At 44.7% G+C, this 20,999-nt stretch overlaps 2 protein-coding genes across 4 annotated transcripts in view; one reads left to right on the top strand and one right to left on the bottom strand.

The window, feature by feature from the left end:
• LOC115064021 overlaps positions 1 to 7,514 on the bottom strand; it is a 107,600-nt gene extending 100,086 nt beyond the window's left edge. Inside the window, exons 1-2 of the mRNA XM_029538343.1 lie at positions 7,322 to 7,514; positions 6,746 to 6,780 (exon numbers count right to left, since the gene is read on the bottom strand). Coding sequence (XP_029394203.1) covers positions 6,746 to 6,780; positions 7,322 to 7,502 — 216 coding nt within the window. The 5' untranslated portion in view covers positions 7,503 to 7,514. The remainder of the gene's footprint in view (positions 1 to 6,745; positions 6,781 to 7,321) is intronic.
• A 435-nt stretch (positions 7,515 to 7,949) lies between these two features.
• The window catches only part of Bend6 (BEN domain containing 6), a 59,667-nt gene continuing 46,617 nt past the window's right edge, over positions 7,950 to 20,999 (top strand). For all 3 annotated transcript variants that reach the window (XM_021198857.2, XM_029538866.1, XM_029538867.1), the window contains exon 1: positions 7,950 to 8,175. The gene's annotated coding sequence lies outside the window, so the exon portion shown is untranslated. The remainder of the gene's footprint in view (positions 8,176 to 20,999) is intronic.

The following is a 20,999-nucleotide window of genomic DNA, read 5'->3' as shown; positions in this document are numbered from 1 at the left end:
CAGCATCTTCCCTCACATCCTCCCCAGCATCTTCCCTCACATCCTCCCCAGCATCTTCCCTCACATCCTCCCCAGCATCTTCCCTCACATCTTCCTCAGCATCTGTTATTGTTTCGTTTTCTTAACCTTGGTCATCCTACCTGGGGTAAGATGAAATTTCAATGTGGTTTTCGTTCATTTGGTGGCTAGAGATGCCGACCACTTTGTAAAGTATCACTGGCCATTTGGATCTTTTCTTTTTGCACACTGTCAAAATCCCTGGCACATTTGTTGGGTGGCAGTGTTGGGGTTTGAGGAGTATTTGAGTTTTACAGTTCTTGATGTGGTCTAGACATAGTAACTCCTTGTCTGAAGTGCAGCTGACAAAGACTATGAGAGAAATTTCCAGGAAGATATTGAAAAGCTAAAACACAAATTTCAGGTATTTAAAACGGTAGTACAAGGGACCCAGGGGAGGGCAGTGGAAGAAGGACATATTAGAACCAAGTATGATGATATATGTGAGTGAAAATGTACAATGAAAGCCACTTTTATGCTAACTTTTAAAAAATGAAAGAAAAAACTTTAACAAACTCCATAGCCATTAAAAATGTTCTAGTATATGATAAATATCTGCTATTTCATACATCCTGCACTAGAATCTGTAATGACACACCAAACACAAGAGGAATATAAGCTCAGTAGTCAAGCATTGAGGTCCTAGGTTCAAACTCCAGGACCACCATGACATCATCACCACCACCACCATCACCACCACCACCATCATCACCACCACCACCATCACCACCATGACATCACCACTACCACCATCACCACCATGACATCACCACCACCACCATCATCACCATGACATCACCACTACCACCATCACCACCACCACCATCATCACCACGACATCACCACCACCACCATCACCACCATGACATCACCACCACCACCATCATCCCCACCACCATCCCCACTATGGCATCACCACCCCACCCACCCACACTGACACACACATTCACATGCACACACACTCTCACACAGAGACACACACTCCCTCTGTCTGACGAAGAGACAGACACACATTCTCATTCATTCTCCCTCCCCCCACTCTGTCATAACCTTTAAACAGATGGTGACTACAGGTAGGACATAACCCAATGATACCTGACCCTTGGACCACAAGCCATGATGCCCTTCCAACTCTCAGCTTCCTGGTGAGCAGAAAGGCCCAAGCCCATATGTCTGTTCAGATGCTCTGCTGCACAAGCCATGTCTTTTCATTCTCCCTGGAGATGAAGCAGGAGCAACCAAGCCGCTTTGTTACAGATGCTCAGAAAGAAATTTAAAAGTGATGTTCGTGTCCCTTAGCGGCTCCTGGCAGGTCCCCTCCTAAGTGCAAATCAAACAGCCTTACCAAAGCTGTATACACAACTCAGTCTCATGGTGGTTGGCATTCTCCCACTTATAGTTCCAGTTCCACAGTCCTTTGGGAAATCTCAAGAGCCCTTTCCTCTCTAGCCAGACACTGATTGGTGCCTGCCTTCGCTCCTGATTCAGCTGTCTAACGTCTATACCTCAGCATCAGAGGACACCCACAGTCACCCCACTGTCTGCCACTTCAACGCAACTAGTCCAACCATTCTTTTACTGCACGTAATTTGTTGTGCCTCCCCTTCCCCTCCACGCATCCACCACCTGGCCCAATCAAGAAGGCAGGTTGTTCCACATAACACCTTAGCAGGGTGGTACCGTGCATCCTGTAGAAACACTGCCTGCAATGGGAGCATGCTGCCAGTGAGGAGCTTCGAGCCTGCGAGGCAGTACAGTGAGCCAGTGCAGAGCTTGTAAATTCTGTTCAGAGCTGTGAACACACGGCCCTTGCAATACGCCAGCACTCACTGTTAGACTGGCTCTGTTCTACACTCCCAAGCCCCACCCTCCAGAACCATAGGCTTATATTTTAGTCTGCATGTTGGACAAATCAGAACTTGGACTACGCTTCTGCGTAAACACGTGATAAAGAGGGCGTTACCCGATCTACTCTTTTTGGAGGTGTGTTTCTGTTTCGTTCCCAGCAATTGCTTTGTTAAGACAGAGTAAATGGCAGTGCTGGGATGGTGAGCTAAGCTTCGTGGACTGAGCTGTCATCTTTACATAGGCACCAGCTGTGCTGCGCACCCCACCGCACCGCACCGCACCGCACCGCACCGCACTGCACGGCGCGGTCTCTCCTGCTTCCCCTACATTTGTGACTCATTGTTGCCAACAGCACACCGTTCAGATACTGTAACAGAAGAGCCAGTGACTGTAAGATGTCAGCAGTGACTCCAGAGAGACTTAGAATAGTGTGGACATGAGCACACTCCAGCATCTCCCTCGCCCTGGTGTCTACCTAACACAGTACTTCATACAGGAAAGATTGATGTGTTTACTCTGAAAATAATTGGGTCACACGAAATGAACACCATATCGTGTGTACAGTCACTACTCATGACTGATTTAATTAGTATAAATTAATCTGGACCTAAAATGATGCTAGACAAAAATTTATTTATAACAATAACCTAATTATGAAGGATAGCTCAATAATAAGACATTATTTTCCCCTGATTTTTTTCATAGTTTTTTAAAATGTAAACTTATTCATAAAATATAAAAGTTAGCTATTTACATATGTGTGTGTATATGTACGGGCTCTTTATACGTATATATTGAAACTGGGCGATTCCGAGTGAAACATGCACATTCCGTGAGAAACGATGTAATATGGTTATTTTGCTGATGAGTCTGGAAAAGGGACACTTGGGTATCTAATGAGCGCAGAGGCTCTGGAGCACATTTCATCCAGGAAACCTTGGCTAAACGAGGGTAAGGGGCGCGAATAGCACATTTGTCTATCCAGTTTTAAAGAAAGTGTGTACTAAAAACATGCTTCTTAATTCTTCTCTTTCATTGAGAATTTTGGGGATACCTCCATATGGGTTCCAAGTGACACAGGCCAGCAGGAAAAGACGACAAAGGGTAGTTAGAGTTCTTGTCCCACCACCCGTCTCGTGCTATGTGACTCTTCAAGAATTGCTTAATGTGAGCTAAGTCTTGTTCCCTTTGCCTGAAGCAGGAAGAAAAGATATTTACTCAGATCCTGATAGAGAGATTCCGTTCCTTTAAACAAACAAGGCGCCCCTTATTCTCCCAGGCGATGAATAGGGATCATTGAGCACCATCCACTCTGGGACTCTCGAAGGCAGTATAACTGGCTTCATTCTATGAAGGACAGTACACCAAGACTCTCCTTTACAGTAGGACGGTGTCACAACTGCTCATATCACTCTCTGAAATTTCCTCAGAAACAGGACTACTGCCACCTGACTTTCACCACAGGAGCCTAGGGGAACAGGTCACCACTGTTCACAGGCACACTGGAAGTCCTCAGAAAAGTGTACTTTGGAGATGCCAGACAGCTAGGACCCGGGATGCACACCTGGTTTCTAGACTGTCCTTCAACAATGGGAAATCGCTTCATTAACTCTTTACTCCAAAGCTACACACACACACACACACACACACACACACACACACACACGCTTCAAGTTTTTAAGTCAGCAAACAATGCACATAATTCTACCTATAGATGGAAACTTTCTATCTATAGTTTCTAAGGTCAGGTGAAATTGCTGTTGTTATTAAAATTTTAAGGCCTGTTTAAAAGCTCAGTACATTGCAAGAATCTGAAAAGAAAGCACTGCTGGTGACCAGAGACCTAAAGCACCTTATGGGACCACTGACTTCTAGCTACTACAAAGAGACTGAATTGAAGAAATGTGCCATCATATATATATATATATATATATATATATATATATATATATATATATACATGGAAAAAAGACCACAGCTCCGCAGGATGTGGGAGCTGGGTTCACAGCTCCTAGGGAGCCTCAACGCCAAGTTTTCCTCTTAGGAAGTATTAATCTGACCACCATGGACAGAACACCCCCAAATCTCCTGTCCTGGCTGATGCCCTCCTGGAGGCTTGGATGGCAAAAACAATGTCCTCTGCCAGATGAACTTCATCAATTCCAGGAATCTCCCATAGCTTGCTCAGGTTTCAAAGTGAGTCAGCAGACCCTACCCCATGCTTCTCGTCTGACCAGGACGGAAACGCTGAAAGTGAATTATCTGCTTACTAAGATTGACACAGAGAACAGAAAACACTGAGAACTGAGCCTGAGGTGATTAGGACTTGCCAAAAAAAATCAATGCATTTGCTTTGATAATAATATTCTGCAGCAGCTGCTTTAAAAAGAAAACAAACCCACAGCAGGAATAAATAATATTCATTGTGTCCACTCTAACTTATTAGATATGCTTCAATCAAAGTAAATGCGGAGGTCTTCCTTAAGGAGAAAAAGGCTGGCAGAAATAATGTTCTAAGAGGGAGAAGAAAATACATCTGTGTTTTGCAAAAGGGGAATGCTCTGTTTGTGGGAAATATAAAGTTGTGATGAAATAAGACATTCTTGTGCAACCCAGTTTATGAATTTCTACATATAAAATAACATACCTTGCGTATTAGCCCACCAACAGATTAAGCTGGATACATTTTAATTTATTGGGAAAAAAAAAGAAATTCTAACAGAATTCTTTTGTTATAGTGAGTGCCTTACTACAAGCACTAAGGTCATTTTTTTTTTTTAAAGCTTTGGGAAAAGCCAGGTAATCAAGAGACTGGGACAGTGCTCTGTGAGGTTGAGGCCAGCCTGATCCTCCTAGGAAGTTCCAGGATAGCTGTGGCTACATAGCCAGACCCTATTTAAAAAGCAGAAGCAGAAACAAAAAAAAAAAAACAAATCCTCTCACTTAAAATTCTGGGAAAGGTAAATGAGCACTCCTAAATTGTAAGCCATGTTCTAAGAATGTGCAGTTTCCCTTTCTGTCCAACTTTGAGTGCTATCCGCCCACCGGAGACCATTTTCATTCATCCCATAAATATCTATTAAGAACCCATCCCACATGAGGCCAGATAGTGTTGTGGCAAGAGACCTCGGCTCTGCCCCCAGGATCTTGCAGGCAGAGCCAGCAACAAGTATACACAAGGATTTCAAACTGTGCTAGCAATCTTACAGAGCAAGATAAGGAGCTGAACAGCTGCTCCCAGACTTGTGAACCAATCAGTTCAAGATAAAATTTTAGGGAAAAAAACAAACAAACAAACAAACACAAAGACGCAGGTACGTCCCACACGCTCCCAGCATGCTTATTTCAAAATGTCCAGGGCAAGCTCACAGCACGGTCACTCTTCTCTCATTTATCTGCATAGAGTTGGTGAATCTTTTTCCAGTCAATCCCCTATATCCTAAAATTTGTGCCCTGCCCACTATTTACTTTGTTACATTTAAATTCTACTTACTCTGTTCTTCAAAGACTATTCCATGAGATCTAGTTCATGTGTAGTCCATGAACTTGACCTAATTTTCAAAAGACTTCATTTCAAATATATCTTGATTTTTACATATTTTTCTTTGTCTTCTCCTTTTTCTCCTTCTTTCCTTTTTTCTTTCTTTCTTTCTTTCTTTCTTTCTTTCTTTCTTTCTTTCTTTCTTTTTTGAGACAGGATCTCACAATGTAGCTCTGGCTATCCTGGAACTCACTATGTAGACCAGGCTGGCCTCAAAACTCACAGACATCCCCTGCCTCTGCCTCTAAGTGTAGGGATCAAAGGTGTAATTTTCAGTTGAATTTTACAAACTGTACGAAGGCTACCCAAAACTAAATACTTCCTATGAACTAATTATTTTTTACATAATTTTTAAAAATGATTTCCACATACACCCCTACAGGGTACTGTTGGCCCTGTTTTGGCACACTGTTTTTCCACATACACCCCCCACTCCATACCCCCCCACCCCACCCCCACTAGTATAAAGCTAGATCCAAGCCTGCTGACTGTTGGCAAACTATTCTCTCACAAATCTTAACTAGCACAGAACTCTCACTTCCAGTGTACATCCAATAGAATTACTCAGCATGCAACATAGTAACATTATGCTAATGCAGCTAAACTTAAATAATCACAGTCTAGCAAGGAATCCGGGGTGTAATAAAACCTCCGATGAACAAGTCAAACAAGATGTGAAGTAACTTCAGGTAAGTAACAAGCTTGTAGTAGGGGGCTAGACACCACAGTACTTTACTAAGATGAAGACGCTGCATCATAAAGTAACCTCCATGGCCCAATATATGCAGCTTTCCCCCAAAGAGAAGAAACTTGAAGTGGGCATCTGGAAAGCCAATGTGTCAGGCAGAGCTCCTGTCTTGTTCTAACTGGAGGTGGTTCTCCTGCAGTTTCCCGCACTGGCAGCATCCAGTCTCCTACTCTAGACCGATAGTCTAGAACAGATATTAAGTACACACTCTGGTGTATCTTCATCAACGTTACTATCATGTAAAAGCCTTCCTAAGCCAGTAGGGATGTCACCTGGAGTCTCAACTGGAGTTTGCTTCAAACTCTTCTGCAATAACTTCCTAAGGACACTAGACACACACACACACACACACACACACACACACACACACACACACACACTGCTCCCCAGGCTTAACTATGGAATTGCTTAAGAAGCCTGTCACTTTGGGCTTAGCGACTGCAGGCTTCCCATCCAGTGCCCTACTGGCTTTTGAACACGCATATGATTAATGCTGGTACTCAGGAAAGAAAGCTACTCTGACCTTGAGAGTGTGCGCTAAATAAAATTACCTCAGAACGAAAGTGATGAGATCTCAGAGCAGCATCTGGGGAGAAAAGAGGGAAAACGAGACTTCATTAACTCCTTGTTCTCAGCCTGCAGAGTTACTGATCACTTACCTGGATTCGGAAAAGCACATTCTAGGTGTCTCTCTCCAATTCGGTGGGCATATTGGGGCGGGGCGGAGAGAGTATTGGACCATCTGTCTCTAAGGTGATTTCTCTGCAAGAAGTTCCAGCAAAGTTGGGAGGGGGGAGCCCAGATCATCACGCCTTACTTTTTTATTCCTAAGCTCCAGCAAAGGCTGGGTAAAGATAAGAGTGCCTCAGCCCAGGTCTCCGCTACAATTACCCTCTGGGCTCTAGCAAACTGACCGTAAGAATCGGAGTCTGACCCTTCCTTCCGGGACCTCCGAATCTCCGTGGTTATCCAAACCTGGTGACTCAGAGGATGGAGGTGAGGCCAAAGGGCCAGGACGCGTTAAATAAATAAATGCACTTAGCTTGAGGAGTGGGCACTGAATGGGTAGGGGAGGCAGAGGAGGCTTGATCCTCTGCCCAGAAGAACCCAGCGGCGGCGTGTCTCACCTCTGCTTCTGGAACGACCCGAAAAGACCGATTTCATCGGATGTCTTCCTTTCTGGAGCTTGCGGTGCCAGCAGCAGAAAAAGACGATGGTGGCGATGGTGCCCAGCAGGAGCAACAAGAGGAAGAGAGCACATTGGATGCTGTAGGGTCTCAGCAAAACGAGGAAAGCGGCGGCGATCATGGTGCGGGCGAGGCGGGGGGCCGTGCGGCGCGGGGCTGAGGCAGCAGAGCGCGCGGGGCGCGGGGCGCGGGGCGCGGGGCGGGCGCGGCGGACACGGGCGAGCGCGGCTCAGCGCGTCAAGCCCGGCGCTCGCGGCCCCGCGCCGGCCCCGGAACGACTGATGGAGAGCAGCGGGCAGCTCTCGCCATGACTCAGCACGCGGCGCGGCGGCGGGAGCCGCGCCCCTCCCTCCGCAGGCGCCCCAGCCCGCGCGCAGCTCTCGGGCTCAGCCCCGCCCGGGACGCAGCCGGCTGGGAGCATCATCGGGTGGCCGCCCGGGGCCTCGGCGTCCAGAAACCGGCGCACGTGGGGCGGGACGGGGCGCGGCGAGCCGGCGGGGGGCTCGGTGGGTGACGTCACGGGCTGCGGCGGCGGCGCGGGTGCGGGCGCGCGCGCATGGCTGGGGCCGGGACCGAGCGGCGCGCGCCCTCCCGCAGGTCGGTTCGGTGCGCGCGCGGCCCGCCAGGCCACGCGCCGGGCGGCGGTGCGCGGGGACCCCCGGGTTTCGCCTGTGTAAGCCTCCGCGGACCTTCTGCTGGAGGCCGACGTCAGGGGGCGCCAAGGAGCCGGGGGGAACCCGGGCTCCCGCCTCCCTGAGCCGGCCCGGAGGCTGGGGCTCGGAGGATGCAGCAGGGTGAGCTATTTGGTTTGGGGGCGGGGGTAGTCCCTGCGCATGGAGGCGCGAGCACCTGGAAGGACCATCTCCAAGCTGGTCCAATCTTAAGAAAGGCACGCCGCGGTCTGCAGGCTTGCACCCTTCCACCCCCAAACTTGGTGCTGATTCTCAGCCCAGACGTGAGCTCTGCCACGGTCAAAGAACCCAGATTCATTTATTGGCTTTGTAGGGAGAGGTGATTTTAGATGTAAGGATCTGACATGATGAAGGATGAAGGAAGTTGATGATGGATTGGCCTGTAGATACTGCAGAAGAAATTTTTAGGCACTGTCAGACAACGGTGATCGGTCACACTCGGGTACACACCCTTCTCCCCTTTGCCGTTTTCCAGCTTCCCTTGCGTTCCGTTACAATCAGCAAAAACTGTATCGTAGTTGTCGGCTGGACTCTTGACAGTGATCGCTGGTCCGGTGCCAACGAAGAAGGCAAGGCGTGAGCGCTGCGGTGTGCTCTTTTGCGGAGGGCCTCTGCCACCTGGCGAGAAAGCCAAAGCTGCAGCAGCGGCCGCCTGCAGCGTGTTGCGGCCTTAGCGGGCCAGTGCAGTGCTCTGCCCTGCTTGCCCCTAAGGCATACTGGCTTACCCTCTGAGGATTGGTGATTTGTTTTCTCTCATTGACTTGTATATTTTTTAAAAAATTTTAATTATATGACATATGACAAATGAAATATTACATTTGTGCAATTTCTAGTAACTGGCTTGAAGACTAAATAATTCGTAAAATTCCAAAAGTCAATTGAAGAATCGATAGGAATGCGTGTATTGTTGTCTAACTATATGAAACCAACTGTTCAGTTCTGCAAAAACGCATAGCCATTAGTGGCTGATAAGGTGGGTGATGTATTATCAAGTGTGAACATTAAAAGAAATGCAGAAAGATGTTGCTTAGCCCTGATGCCAGATTCGTAAGTACGGAAAGCACAGGAAAGTGTGTTCTTATTTGCATGTTGGCCTCCTAAAACAAATGCGGATTGCTATTATATGCCACTCATTCTGTTGTTTGGGGCTGAGGATGGAAGGGACCTTGCTTCCCGACACTGAGGAAGGTGAGACTCTTGACTGTCAGACTGCGGGGAGCACTGGGTGCCAAAGAGGCTTCAGGGGTCCCTGGCAGTCAGCAGAGCTGTCTGGAACTTCTGCGTCCTGTGCACAGAGCTGAAGGGCTCCTGACACTGCAGCCCACTGCAGTAAGAAACTGTATTCCTATCCACTATGGAAGAGAATCCCGAGAACTTGCAAAGTGTGGTACACTGGGAAAGGAAGAATCCACCACGCTGAGCAGGGCACGGGAGGGTTATTTTATACTGGACCAGAGTAACCTTCTGCAAACTGTGGGTAGTGCTAGCCGATGCAGTTTCAGAAGGTCATCCTTACGTTTCTCACCGACTAAAGCTTGGCAGTGAGCTGAAATGGCACAAATATCTCTGAACAGAAATAGGTCTGAGGCTGTAAACACAGCAAAGTCATCAATTTGTCCCAAACTCTGCGCTTTTAACAGCGAATAGCAAGTAAATAGCGATTCTGATTCTCTGAGCTATTCCTTAGTGCGATTATCATCCTGAGCCTTGCTGCCGCCATTAACAAGTTTCAGTTGTACACAAGAATATTATTTATCTCCCCCCGATAAGTCAAACGTTTAACTGAAACTCAATAGGATTTATACATACATCTTTTTATATGTATTTCCTTCTGTTCTTTGTCTGGGTTGTCTTAAGGATACATACAATAAACAAACCAAGTGCTAGAAAGAATTTAGTCTATGAGTCCATTAATTTCTGGTTTGTTGCTAATTTATCATTTCCTTCCCAAATAATGGCATGCTAGTAATTGTTTCTTTCTTTGTGTTTGCATATACCCAATGCATCCTGGAGTTCAATGTGTATTAAATTAGCCAATCTGTCTTTTGAGGAAGTTAATTTAGTAGAATTTATACCTTCTCTTCCTGATGATATTTCATTTTAAAAAAAAGAATTGATGTTAAATAAAAGTCATAAATTTAAGATTCAAGGTAAGGACAGGAAAATATACAATACATACTACAAATTTCATAATACAAATCTCTCATACCTGTAAATAAAAAAAAAATAACGGGCAGGGTGGTGGTGGCACATGCCTTTAATCTCAGCACTTGGGAGGCAGAGGCAGGTGGATTTCTGAGTTCAAGGCCAGCCTGGTCTAAAGAATGAGTTCCAGGCTATACAGAGAAACCCTGTCTTGAAAAAAAAAAATCACAATGGAAAATGTTGTAATTTACTGCCTTTATGACAGAAAATGTTTACTGTAATCCAAGGGGCTAGGGAGTTAAGGAGAAAACAGAAAGTTTGCAAGGGATATGTAGCAGTGCACCATCACATAGCCCTTCTTGTGGTTCTCCATCATATTAGATAAACACATGGATTCAAAAAGAAAATTAAAATATTAATTGTATTCAGGATAAAGTCAGGTTAAAACACTGCTTAGACTCAAGACCAAAATGGGATACCTTATTCCTCTATCCCTAACTCAGTGTGCCTGCCTCCCATCACAGATGAAGAAGGATCTCACAGTAGAGTAGGCAAAATCAATCTGTACCAACTCCTGCATAGAGACCAGAGCCTGGCACTTTCCCATCTATATGGTACACACTATGAGCGGACAGGAGAAGGACTCACATATGAGAAGGAAGCTTTAGTAATCTTTCTGCCCATCACTAACTAGCAGGCTCCAGTGGTTCGTCTTGATTGGCCAACAAGATTATCAGCTTGATAGAACTGAGAAGTGCCTAAGAGATTAACAAAGCACATCTCTAGATTTGTTGTGATACCATTTTCAGAGAGGATTAAGTGAGGTGGGTTGGCAGGGAGACTCACCCTGGGTGTGAGCAACCAACCACAACCAAATCCCATAGTCTGGGGACCAGATAGCATTAAAAAAAAAAAAAAAAAAAAAGACAGGCATTCTCTCTCTCTCTCTCTCTCTCTCTCTCTCTCTCTCTCTCTCTCTCTCTCCCCCTCCTGCTCTCCCTCCCCCCTGTGCCCTCCCCCCACCCCGCGCGCGCGCGCGCGTGTGTGTGTGTGTGTGTGTGTGTGTGTGTGTGTGTGTGTACTAAAACCTTTGAAACCACAAGGCCCAGGCAAATCTTTTCTCCATGCTCATGCGTCACAGCAATGGAAACCCTACTAACAAGCAGTCCTTCCTCAGTCTTTCCCATTACTAACTCTCCCTCAAAGTTAAGAAGAGTAAATTAATTAAGTTCAGGTGGCCTGGAGAAATTCATCAGTCAATAAGGTGCTCAGTCTGCAAGCATGAGTGCCCATATCAAATGAAATAACATCCCCCCACCCACCCCAAAGAACCTGGCATGCCTGCATATCTGTAATCCCAGCATCAGGGAGGTGGATCGCAGAGCTCTAGCCCAACAGCCTAGCCTATATATGGAGTTACAGGCATCAAGTGACCCTTTCCCAAAAAAGGAAAGAATTTCATGGTGGTGCAACAGCTCAAGGTGGTCGTGGGTATCCCCACTCATGTGCATGCATGTGTTGTGGATCCTACAAAAAAGCAAGTGGTTTTACTAAAGCAGAAGTATATTGTATATTATTTCACTAGAGTCAATGGGTGTGGCCCAATTTCCTAATTAATAGTTAAGGAAGAAATATCAGGAAAGTGTCCACCCCAAGCCATGGAAAGAGGGAATAACAGAAGATGACTAGGATTCGGAGCCAGAGTGGAAACAGTAACTTTTGAAGGAATGACAAGGGTAACAGTGTGAAAAGTGCCACCCCCTCAAAAAAACCACTGTGTAAATGTGGGTAGAGACGTCTCAACCGAAAACGGATGTGGGAAGAGTCGTCACACGGATTGTTAGTGAAATCATGGACATGGAAGAAGTGAGTAAGTAGAGGAACTCTAGATAGGGGAACTGGAGCTTGGAGGACAGCTCCTGACCACTGGGCGAGGAGCGAGCATCCCAGCCCCTCGACCCCACCCCCACTCCCCAGCCCGCAAGGCCTGCTGGGAATATGCACAGAGGTTAAAGAGAGAAAGCCCTTGGGGGACAGGGAGGGGCAGTTCTCAGGAGTTACTCCAGAGGACTGAGTGATCTCCATAGGGAGAGTCTAAAACACAGAAAATGGGTTACAGAGGGAATAGAAGTTAAAATGGGGGCTCAAAGAAACCATCCACAATCTTGGGAGAAATTTAAATGATGGAAACAAATATAAAAGTACTAAAAGTCTGAGGACAGCTTTTCTCTAGCCAGAGGTTTCCAGAAAGTTGCGTGCCTGACCGTGCTTGGGTTTTTTTGTTTGTTTTCTTCCTTTTGCTGTAGTAAATGTTCTGTCAAAAGAGACTTTGAGAAAATACAGTTTGTTTCACATTCCAGTTCAGTTACAGTTCATCTGGCCAGGGAAGTCACCGCAGCCAGCACTAAAGGAGACAGCGAGTCTCATCCCATTCAGTCAGAAGCACAGACTGTTGAATGCAGGCTCAGCCCCCCTCTTCCCCTTTTAATCAGTCTGGGATCCAGCCCACGAACGGTGAAGGCTACTCTCCATCCTGCAGAGTTAGAAGATGCCTTCCTGTCCGCGGGTTCCTTCCCAGACTACTGCTGCCCTGGCTACTAACATCCAGACTTGAAGAATTACCTTTTTTTTTTTTTTTTTTTTTTTTTGGTTTTTCAAGACAGGGTTTCTCTGTGTAGCCCTGGCTGTCCTGGAACTCACTTTGTAGACCAGGCTGGCCTCGAACTCAGAAATCGGCCTGCCTCTGCCTCCCAAATGCTGGGATTAAAGGCGTGCACCACCACGCCCGGCCCGAAGAATTACTTTTAAGGAAAGAAATGGGGACTTACCGTCCACCTTTGGGAGACAGCTAAGGGCAATAGCAATAGGTTGTATGTTTTGGGGAGTCTCTAGGATGACCCTGACCAACAACTCACTATTGATGACTGCGCCACGCACTCCTGGGACAGGGCTGAGAGGCCCCTGAGTCAAAACTGATTGAATGTCTCCTTCCTGAGGACAAGCTTTCGTGGTACCAGAAGGCCCCCTGCAGCTTCCAAAAGGACCAACAGTCCTTCCCAGATGTGACACCTCTGAGCCACAACAAGGACCAGCAAAGCACCATTACCCTGAAGGCACAATAGTGGCACACACTCACCTTAGCAGTAACCAGCTTAGCAAGAAGAACATCATGTCTGGTACTGGAAACTTCTCACAGCTAGTAAAGTCATGGATCTCGGAGAAGAATCTACAACTACCACTTTGCTAAACCAGGGCAATCCCTACCTACATTCTAAACGTTTGTCCTTATACCCACAGACAAGTGTAGTTCTCTCGTGTCTCCTCAAGGAAATCTCCTTTTGCAACAGACAGGGACCACTACAATCTACATCCAATCAAAATGCCTAGTCTCAGAGCCCAGGCCCAATAGATACATTTACAAAACAGTCCTGCACCTAAGGCTCAAGGGACATTGCAGAAGAGGTGATGAAAAGATTGTAAGAGCCAGAGGATCCGGGAGTCTGCTATGATGTGTATTCTAGTAATGTCAGATGCTGTATCCATAAAGTCTCACCCACATGACTTCATAACCCGAGCTGAACAAGGAGAGCAACAGCAGACATGCCAAAGTGGATGAGGGAAGGCCCCTGACGCCCTACACAAAGACTTGCAAGCAACTGAGGAATTCTGAGAGAATTCCAGACATACACATTGTACACACAAGTGTGCGCACACACAACAATACAATAATAAACATATACCAGGGTTTGGAGAGATGGCTCAGCAGGTAAGAGTGCAGACTGCTCTTGCAAGGTCCTAGTATTCTGAGAAATGCTCTTCCCCAGGGAAGAACATACCTGTTGGATAACCAATACCAAATGGTCAGTCCTGAAGGCATAAAGTAAGTAGTGTTACACAGACTGAACAGGTTGGAGGAGTGTGTGTGTGTGTGTGTGTGTGTGTGTGTGTGTGTGTGTGTGTAAAACAATAATGAGAGAGAAGCTATGAATTTGAATGAGAACAAGGAGGGCTATATGGGTTTAGTTGGAGGAAAGGGAAGAGAAAATGATGTAATTTTATAATCTCAAAAATAAAGTGAAAAAGAAAAAGATCTGAGGGTCAGCAAGATGGCTCAGCAGGTAAAGTATTGGCCCATGTGACCTGAATTCAGCCCTCAGAATCTGCATAAGGTTGAAGGTGAGCATGCACATCTCCGCAGCTCTTACCTCTGATTCCATGTACTACCTGCCTTGTGTGCAACTCCAGACATACACATTGTGCACACAAGTGTGCACACACACAACAATACAGTAATAAACATATACCGGGGTTTGGAGAGATGGCTCAGCAGGTAAGAGTGTAGACTGCTCTTGCAAGGTCCTAGCACCCGTATCTGGTGACTCACAACCACCTGCAACTCTGGCTCTAGGAAAGACTAGATTCCCATAGGCACCTGGACTGTTTCACAGAGAAACACAAATATACCCATAATTTAAAAACAAAATCTTTTTAAAAAACAAACAAACAAAAGATAATATGGGGATACCTTGGAGTATAGTCAAGACTTGTAAATTACCCAGTTGGTAATCATACAAGAAACATACATTCAAACATTGCCTCCTTGAAAACAAAACTGCTTAAGAATTACTCTAGCTAGCAGTAAACTGTTCACAAATCCCACTGGACAAGCCGTCTATGTGGTCTCAGATGAAGTGTCACATGAGCTGATAGTGACAGACAAAGAAGAATCTAATTTAGATAGTGTGATCGTGGCTATCTGGCGATCTCCAGTCACTAAAATCAGGTACAATGGCTCACTTTTGATGTGTGAGTTTGGGAAGGAAAAACAGTTGTCACCTTTAGCAATATCAAATGTTATTGCTCACAAATATGCACTCAAAAGAACTTCATACTCATGTTACTATAATAAAAGCATTTAAAATAAGATAAAGGCATCATTATAAGAAAAAAATGTTTCTAATGGAATCACTTCAGATTGTACTTTTTTTTTTTTTTCCGAGACAGGGTTTCTCTGTGTAGCCCTAGCTGTCCTGGAACTCACTCTGTAGACCAGGCTGGCCTTGAACTCAGAAATCCGCCTGCCTCTGCCTCCCGAGTGCTGGGATTAAAGGCGTGCGCCACCACGCCCGGCTTCAGATTGTACTTTTAACAGCATTAAGAACCATAATGATACTACAAAGGGAAACTTGTGTTTACGCTTATAAAGTTCAAAGAAAAAATGTCCAAGGTTTCATAGCTTAAAAACATCAGAATACTGGAACTAGCTACGCTATAACGTTTGCAGACGACTTTGAGGAAGTAGTTATCATCCGCAGGCAACAGGAACTCGTTTGTGTTGCTTCCACGTGGAACATAGGATTGAGTCATGCAGCCAAATACTGAGTCATTTGGCCGGAAAGTTTACTCACAGTTGTAGGAACTGCTGGTGGGAATTTTAAGAGCTTCTTACAAATCGAATCACAGAGCTTTTAAGAGTCTTAAATCATAGAGTCCGTTATTATTCAGATGATGTAAAATACTCCTTTCATTCCTAAGAGTGTGCAATTTAGGAAGAGAACTTGAAAACTGAAATGATTTCCTGGGTCCACGGTGAAGTTTGTCATATGATTTCTGGTATCTCAACTTTTTTTCTTTATTTCCTTCTTTTCTTTCTTTTCTTTCTTTCTTTCTTTCTTTCTTTCTTTCTTTCTTTCTTTCTTTCTTTCTTTCTTTCTTTCTTTCTCTCTTTGGTTTGTTGGTTGGTTGTTGAGACAGGGTCTCATTGAGTAGCCTTAGCTGGACTGGAATACACTACATAGACTAGGATGGCCTTGAACTCACAGAGATCCACTTGCCTCTGCCTCTCCAGTGCTGGAACTATAGTTATGTACCACCACACCTAGCTCTGACATTATTACATTAAAGAAAGAAAGAAAGAAAGAAAGAAAGAAAGAAAGAAAGAAAGAAAGAAAGAAAGAAAGAAAGAAAGAAAGAGGTAAGATTTTATAGCTGCATGATAAATCTTACAGATGAATAAAATATTGATTAGTAGTCACTAATTTAATATCTTCCTGGAAATAAAGCTACAGCCAACTTGAAGAGAGGAATCCTATGCTGAAGTCTTTAGAGCTTTTGCATTAATTTTAAAATTTATTCCCCGCATTAAGTATTTTTATGCTTTTGCATCAATTCCTTCGTTGCCGGGAAGAATGGCATTGCTTAAAAGAAATACTGTGTACCAAGAAAACTGCATGAGTAACTGGTGATTTTGGGAAATTATTGAAATTACTGAAGTAACACATAGTTTCAGGGGTTTTGAAATTACCCTCATGTAAGAATATCCCAAGAGTCCTCAGGACAGAAAGAAATTTTCATTAAAATGTCTGCGTAGTCCCGGATACTTTATGGAGTAGAGGGGGAAAACAGCCAACTTGCTGATGTAGAAGACAGAGAGTTTACATTTCAAAGCCTGCAGCCTTGGCAGCCCCCGCTCTCCGGATAGCCTACTGTACTTCTACAATCCATAGGAGGTTTCTAGGGAACTAATTTTAGATGGGGGAGGGGACCCTCAGCTCCACCTACTCAGGATGTTCAGCCTTCCGCCTGAGACAGAATGCCCTGACTTTGTCCCTCTGACCTGTGTATGTTGAAATGTGGTTGCTATTATGTAGCATTGGGAGGTAAAGTCTCTGAGTAGAACCCTTGTGGGGGCTTACGGGAGGTCAATTCCCATCTTGAAAGTGGGTTATAAACGGGCAAGGACAACTTCTTCCTCCTCTCTTTCTTCTACCATGAGATGAAGCAGCAAGAGGGCTCTCACCACATGCTGCCATTTCTCAGACTATGGAAATCTGAGTGTGTGTACGTCACACACACACACACACCATGGGATTTTGCAAAAAGGTGTATGTGTGTGTGTGCGTGCACACATACGTTGACCAACATATATTTAAATAATTTGAAGTACTGGGAATTGAACCTAGGACCTTACCAATGCTAGGTGAGCTCATTTCCTCTGAGCTATAGCTATACCCCAAGCCTGGTGCAGCATCCTAGAATGTCCTCTGTTGAGATGCTGCTCAGGCATCTTTGTGGACCTTGCTCTCTCCACACCCTATCAATATGCCTAGACACCAGGCCTCAGTATTTCATCAACATAACCACATATGGTCACAGAGTCTGTCATGAGAGTTATTTCATTATGTCATGGTCACACTCCAGCCTTTCAAGTCTAGTATCCTGAGGAACCCTTATTTCTCAGTCTTATAAGTTCTGCTTCCTCCAAGTTCCCTTCCGTCCGTCTAATCAGTGAAGAGTGGACAGGGTGTTCACCCCTGCAGTAAGTGAAGAGTGGCCACAGCGCTCATGCATCCCTCACAGAAACGGACTTTGACTCATTGTCCCCTAAGGATGAGATTCCTGTAAGCCTGGTAGATGTTTTTGCAAAAATCCCATGGCCATCTGTCACGATAAGAATCTACCTTGAGAGGATCCTGCAGGGAAGTAATTAGTACCTCAGACTTCCTGTTGACCTTCAGCCTGGTAAGCTAGTCTCAGTCTCATGCTGAGGCATCCTACCACTCAGAAGGTGGAAGCAAGAGGATTGCAAGTTTCAGGCTGACGTGGGGTGTGAGATGTGACCTCTAGACCTACTTGTCAAGTTCAGTAAATTTGAAGTTGCCTGGAATCTCAGTGCATTTGACAAACTATTTCCTAACAGGTTTAATGGAGAACTAAGGTCTGAACCCTGATTGTAAAAACAATGTTCTGGATATAGGACTGAATGAATAAGGAAAACGGAGGTCAGATGAACACCAGCATTCGTCCCCTGCTTTCTGACCTCACACTCTTGGGCCCTGTCTTCCCCACCAGGATGGACTGCATTTTCTCAAACTGAGCCAAAAGAAACCCTTCCTTGTGTGGAATTTTTCAGATACTTTGTTACAGCCGTGAAAAGACTAGTATAAGAGACCTGCCTAAAATAACCCCCTTATGGTTAGTGCTTGGATTGCCAAAGCCAGTAGCATCCTGGAGGTTGGCTGGCAGAGGCATGGGACAGCATGTATCGGTCTCCTTCCGTGCTGAATAGCTGGCTACCTTACAGACAACCTGGCTATTCGTGCTCATAGTTTACACTTATGTTGTATCTGCTTTCGGCTGATGCTGCTACCTGATGCTGTACAAACGCTTACTTATTCTGTCCTCATGGCAACCTGGGCTATACATATGCTTATCGTACTCAATTCCCATCACTTGAGTAAGTCTGAACTAGCACACACACACCCGTCCCTCCCCGCCATAATCCTAAATCAGCTTTGGAGGAACCAGGCTGACCCATTTTGGAAAACAGCTGCTATTTATCCTTCATTTAAAAAAAAATAGCACTGATAATTTCCTCTTTACAGGAAGTTGAGTTTTCTGTCATAAGCATCATAGGCACTGAGATTAACTAGGGCTGCTTCTGGAAGTCCTCTTCTACCTCCTCTGTTTTACTCCTCCTACATATTTAATCTAGCCTGATAGGAGAAGAATCGAATCCTATTTCCTCCAGTTAATAATTAAAATAGAATAGAATAATGTTAATATAACTAAGATGTCCACTGAAGTGTGGTACTGTTATTATCTCCATGCTACAGATGGAGGGCAGCAACAGAGAGGCTACACAGCACAGTGGATACCAGAGCCAGGCTGTTGATCTAAGTGGTTTGCTGCTAGAGATGCTATTTATAGTACTGTGTGGCCCTGCTTCGCCATCAAGTGTGTCTGGATGATGATTAGATGAAAGATTAACACCACTCACACGAGCTTTGACTCTCCACGAAGTCTGACTCTCCATGAAGTCTCCACATTAGACCTGGCAGCCTTGGATACTCCAGAGCTCCGTGGCGAGGTCATTTCCTTTGAACTGGCCCATCAGTTGTGCTTCCTTGCTTTTGTGTAGCTTCCTGGGATTCCATACATCCACTTGTTCTCCCTTGGGTTTCTTTTGATCAGTCAATCATCTCTAAGGAGGACTAGAACACCAAACCCCACGGAGGCTCAAGTGACTACTGCAAATAGCATAGCATTTACATACAACCTCCACACATCCTCCCATGGACTTTAAATCAGCTCTGGATTGCTTACGTTGCATAGCAAATATGATTCTTTCCTGTCTTTATTTCCTGAGCATTACAGTATGACAGTCATACTGGTAGCTGTTTGCTTTGGCTTGGTTTGGATGGCTTTTTTGTTTTGTTTTGTTTTGTCTTACAAATTTTATTCCTAAATAGGGACTAAAGGCCTGTGAAACATCTATCTATAAGGATTCAGTCAAGATGCAAGCTTCCCCCCCCACACACACACACATCTTCTATTGGCGTGCTCAGTTGAGCGAGAAATGTGAGACCCCAGGGGTATGCAAAAGCAACTCTGCTCTCCTTTTCCACTTGTCACTCTTGCTGCTTCTGGTTGTGACAAGCTGTAGCAGCCTCGCCAGCACTCCTGTCAGAGAGAAGTGTTCCCTCCTGACTGACATTCCTTCCACCTTCACTATTCTGAGGAATGCATTGATAGTAGAGTACTCCACTCGTAAATATGCATATGTATAATATATATGCATATATATGTATATATATATATATATATATATATATATATACACACACACACAAAATATGTCTATTTTTCTTAATGACAGATACACAGGAGGCAGGGAAATAACTTGTTAAAATGTAAAATGTAGCTGACCCTTTTACTCCATATTTTAACTGTAATGTTGTTTCAAAGGTGGTGTGAACATTAGAATAAGAAGAGGAATTTATTGGTAGTGGAAACCCACTTAACATGATGTATTAAGTAATTATCTGAAGTACATGTTTAGACCTAAAATATGAAAGTACAGAACATACACAATTAATGGAGACATTGGTCTATGGGGACCAGTTTTTCATTAATATATGTCATCCATACAGGATAGCAATTTCAAAGATACTAGTTTGTCCTTTCATGTTTCAAGTGATTACATAAATTAATGTTTAAGAGTTAACTACTCCTTGTTCTTATGCATCAGCATTGATTCTGGCATCAAAATTATTACCATAGCGAATTAAAAATTGATTTAAAAGTCGTTAAAGTTGTAGAATACACTTACTTTAAGCAACAAACCATAACAGTCATACCTTACTCTGAACTTTCAGGATGAATAAATTGTTCTACATAATAAAAAATAAATATGAAGTAGAGGATCTGGCTTATGAGCATACTCAAATAGAGCTTTTGGTTGAATTTACTCTTCTTAGGCTCAACTCCACATCTATGCTGTTGGTGGATCAAGGGGACCGTCACCTAAGTATTAGAAGGATGAGCAGTTACAAGAACAGCCAAGGATAAAGTCACTACAAAATCTGACATTTCTTAGAAAATATTTTGAAGGCCCTGAAATCACAGAAAACTTTATTCAGGGTTTTCCTGAGTTGCTTGCCCAACCTTTCCAGTGGTTTCACCAGAGCTTCTGATGTTTCCTTGATAACTGATGGAGGAGGGTACCCTAATGAAGCAGCTACAAGCATTGTCCATTGTCGGCAGCCTCTGGTTCTTATGCTATCCCTATCTGAGGTAGAAGTCTGCTTGAATGTGTCAAGGTGAAGGTAAACTGGGTACACTGTATCAAGGTGAAGGTAAACTGCGTACACTGTATCAAGGTGAAGGTAAACTGCGTACACTGTATCAAGGTGAAGGTAAACTGGGTACACTGTATCAAGGTGAAGGTAAACTGCATACACTGTATCAAGGTGAAGGTAAACTGCGTACACTGTATCAAG

The sequence above is a fragment of the Mus pahari genome, chromosome 5 (genome assembly GCF_900095145.1).
Source record: "Mus pahari chromosome 5, PAHARI_EIJ_v1.1, whole genome shotgun sequence".
NCBI classification, from domain to species: domain Eukaryota; kingdom Metazoa; phylum Chordata; class Mammalia; order Rodentia; family Muridae; genus Mus; species Mus pahari.
This window is presented reverse-complemented; position numbering and strand designations above follow the sequence as displayed.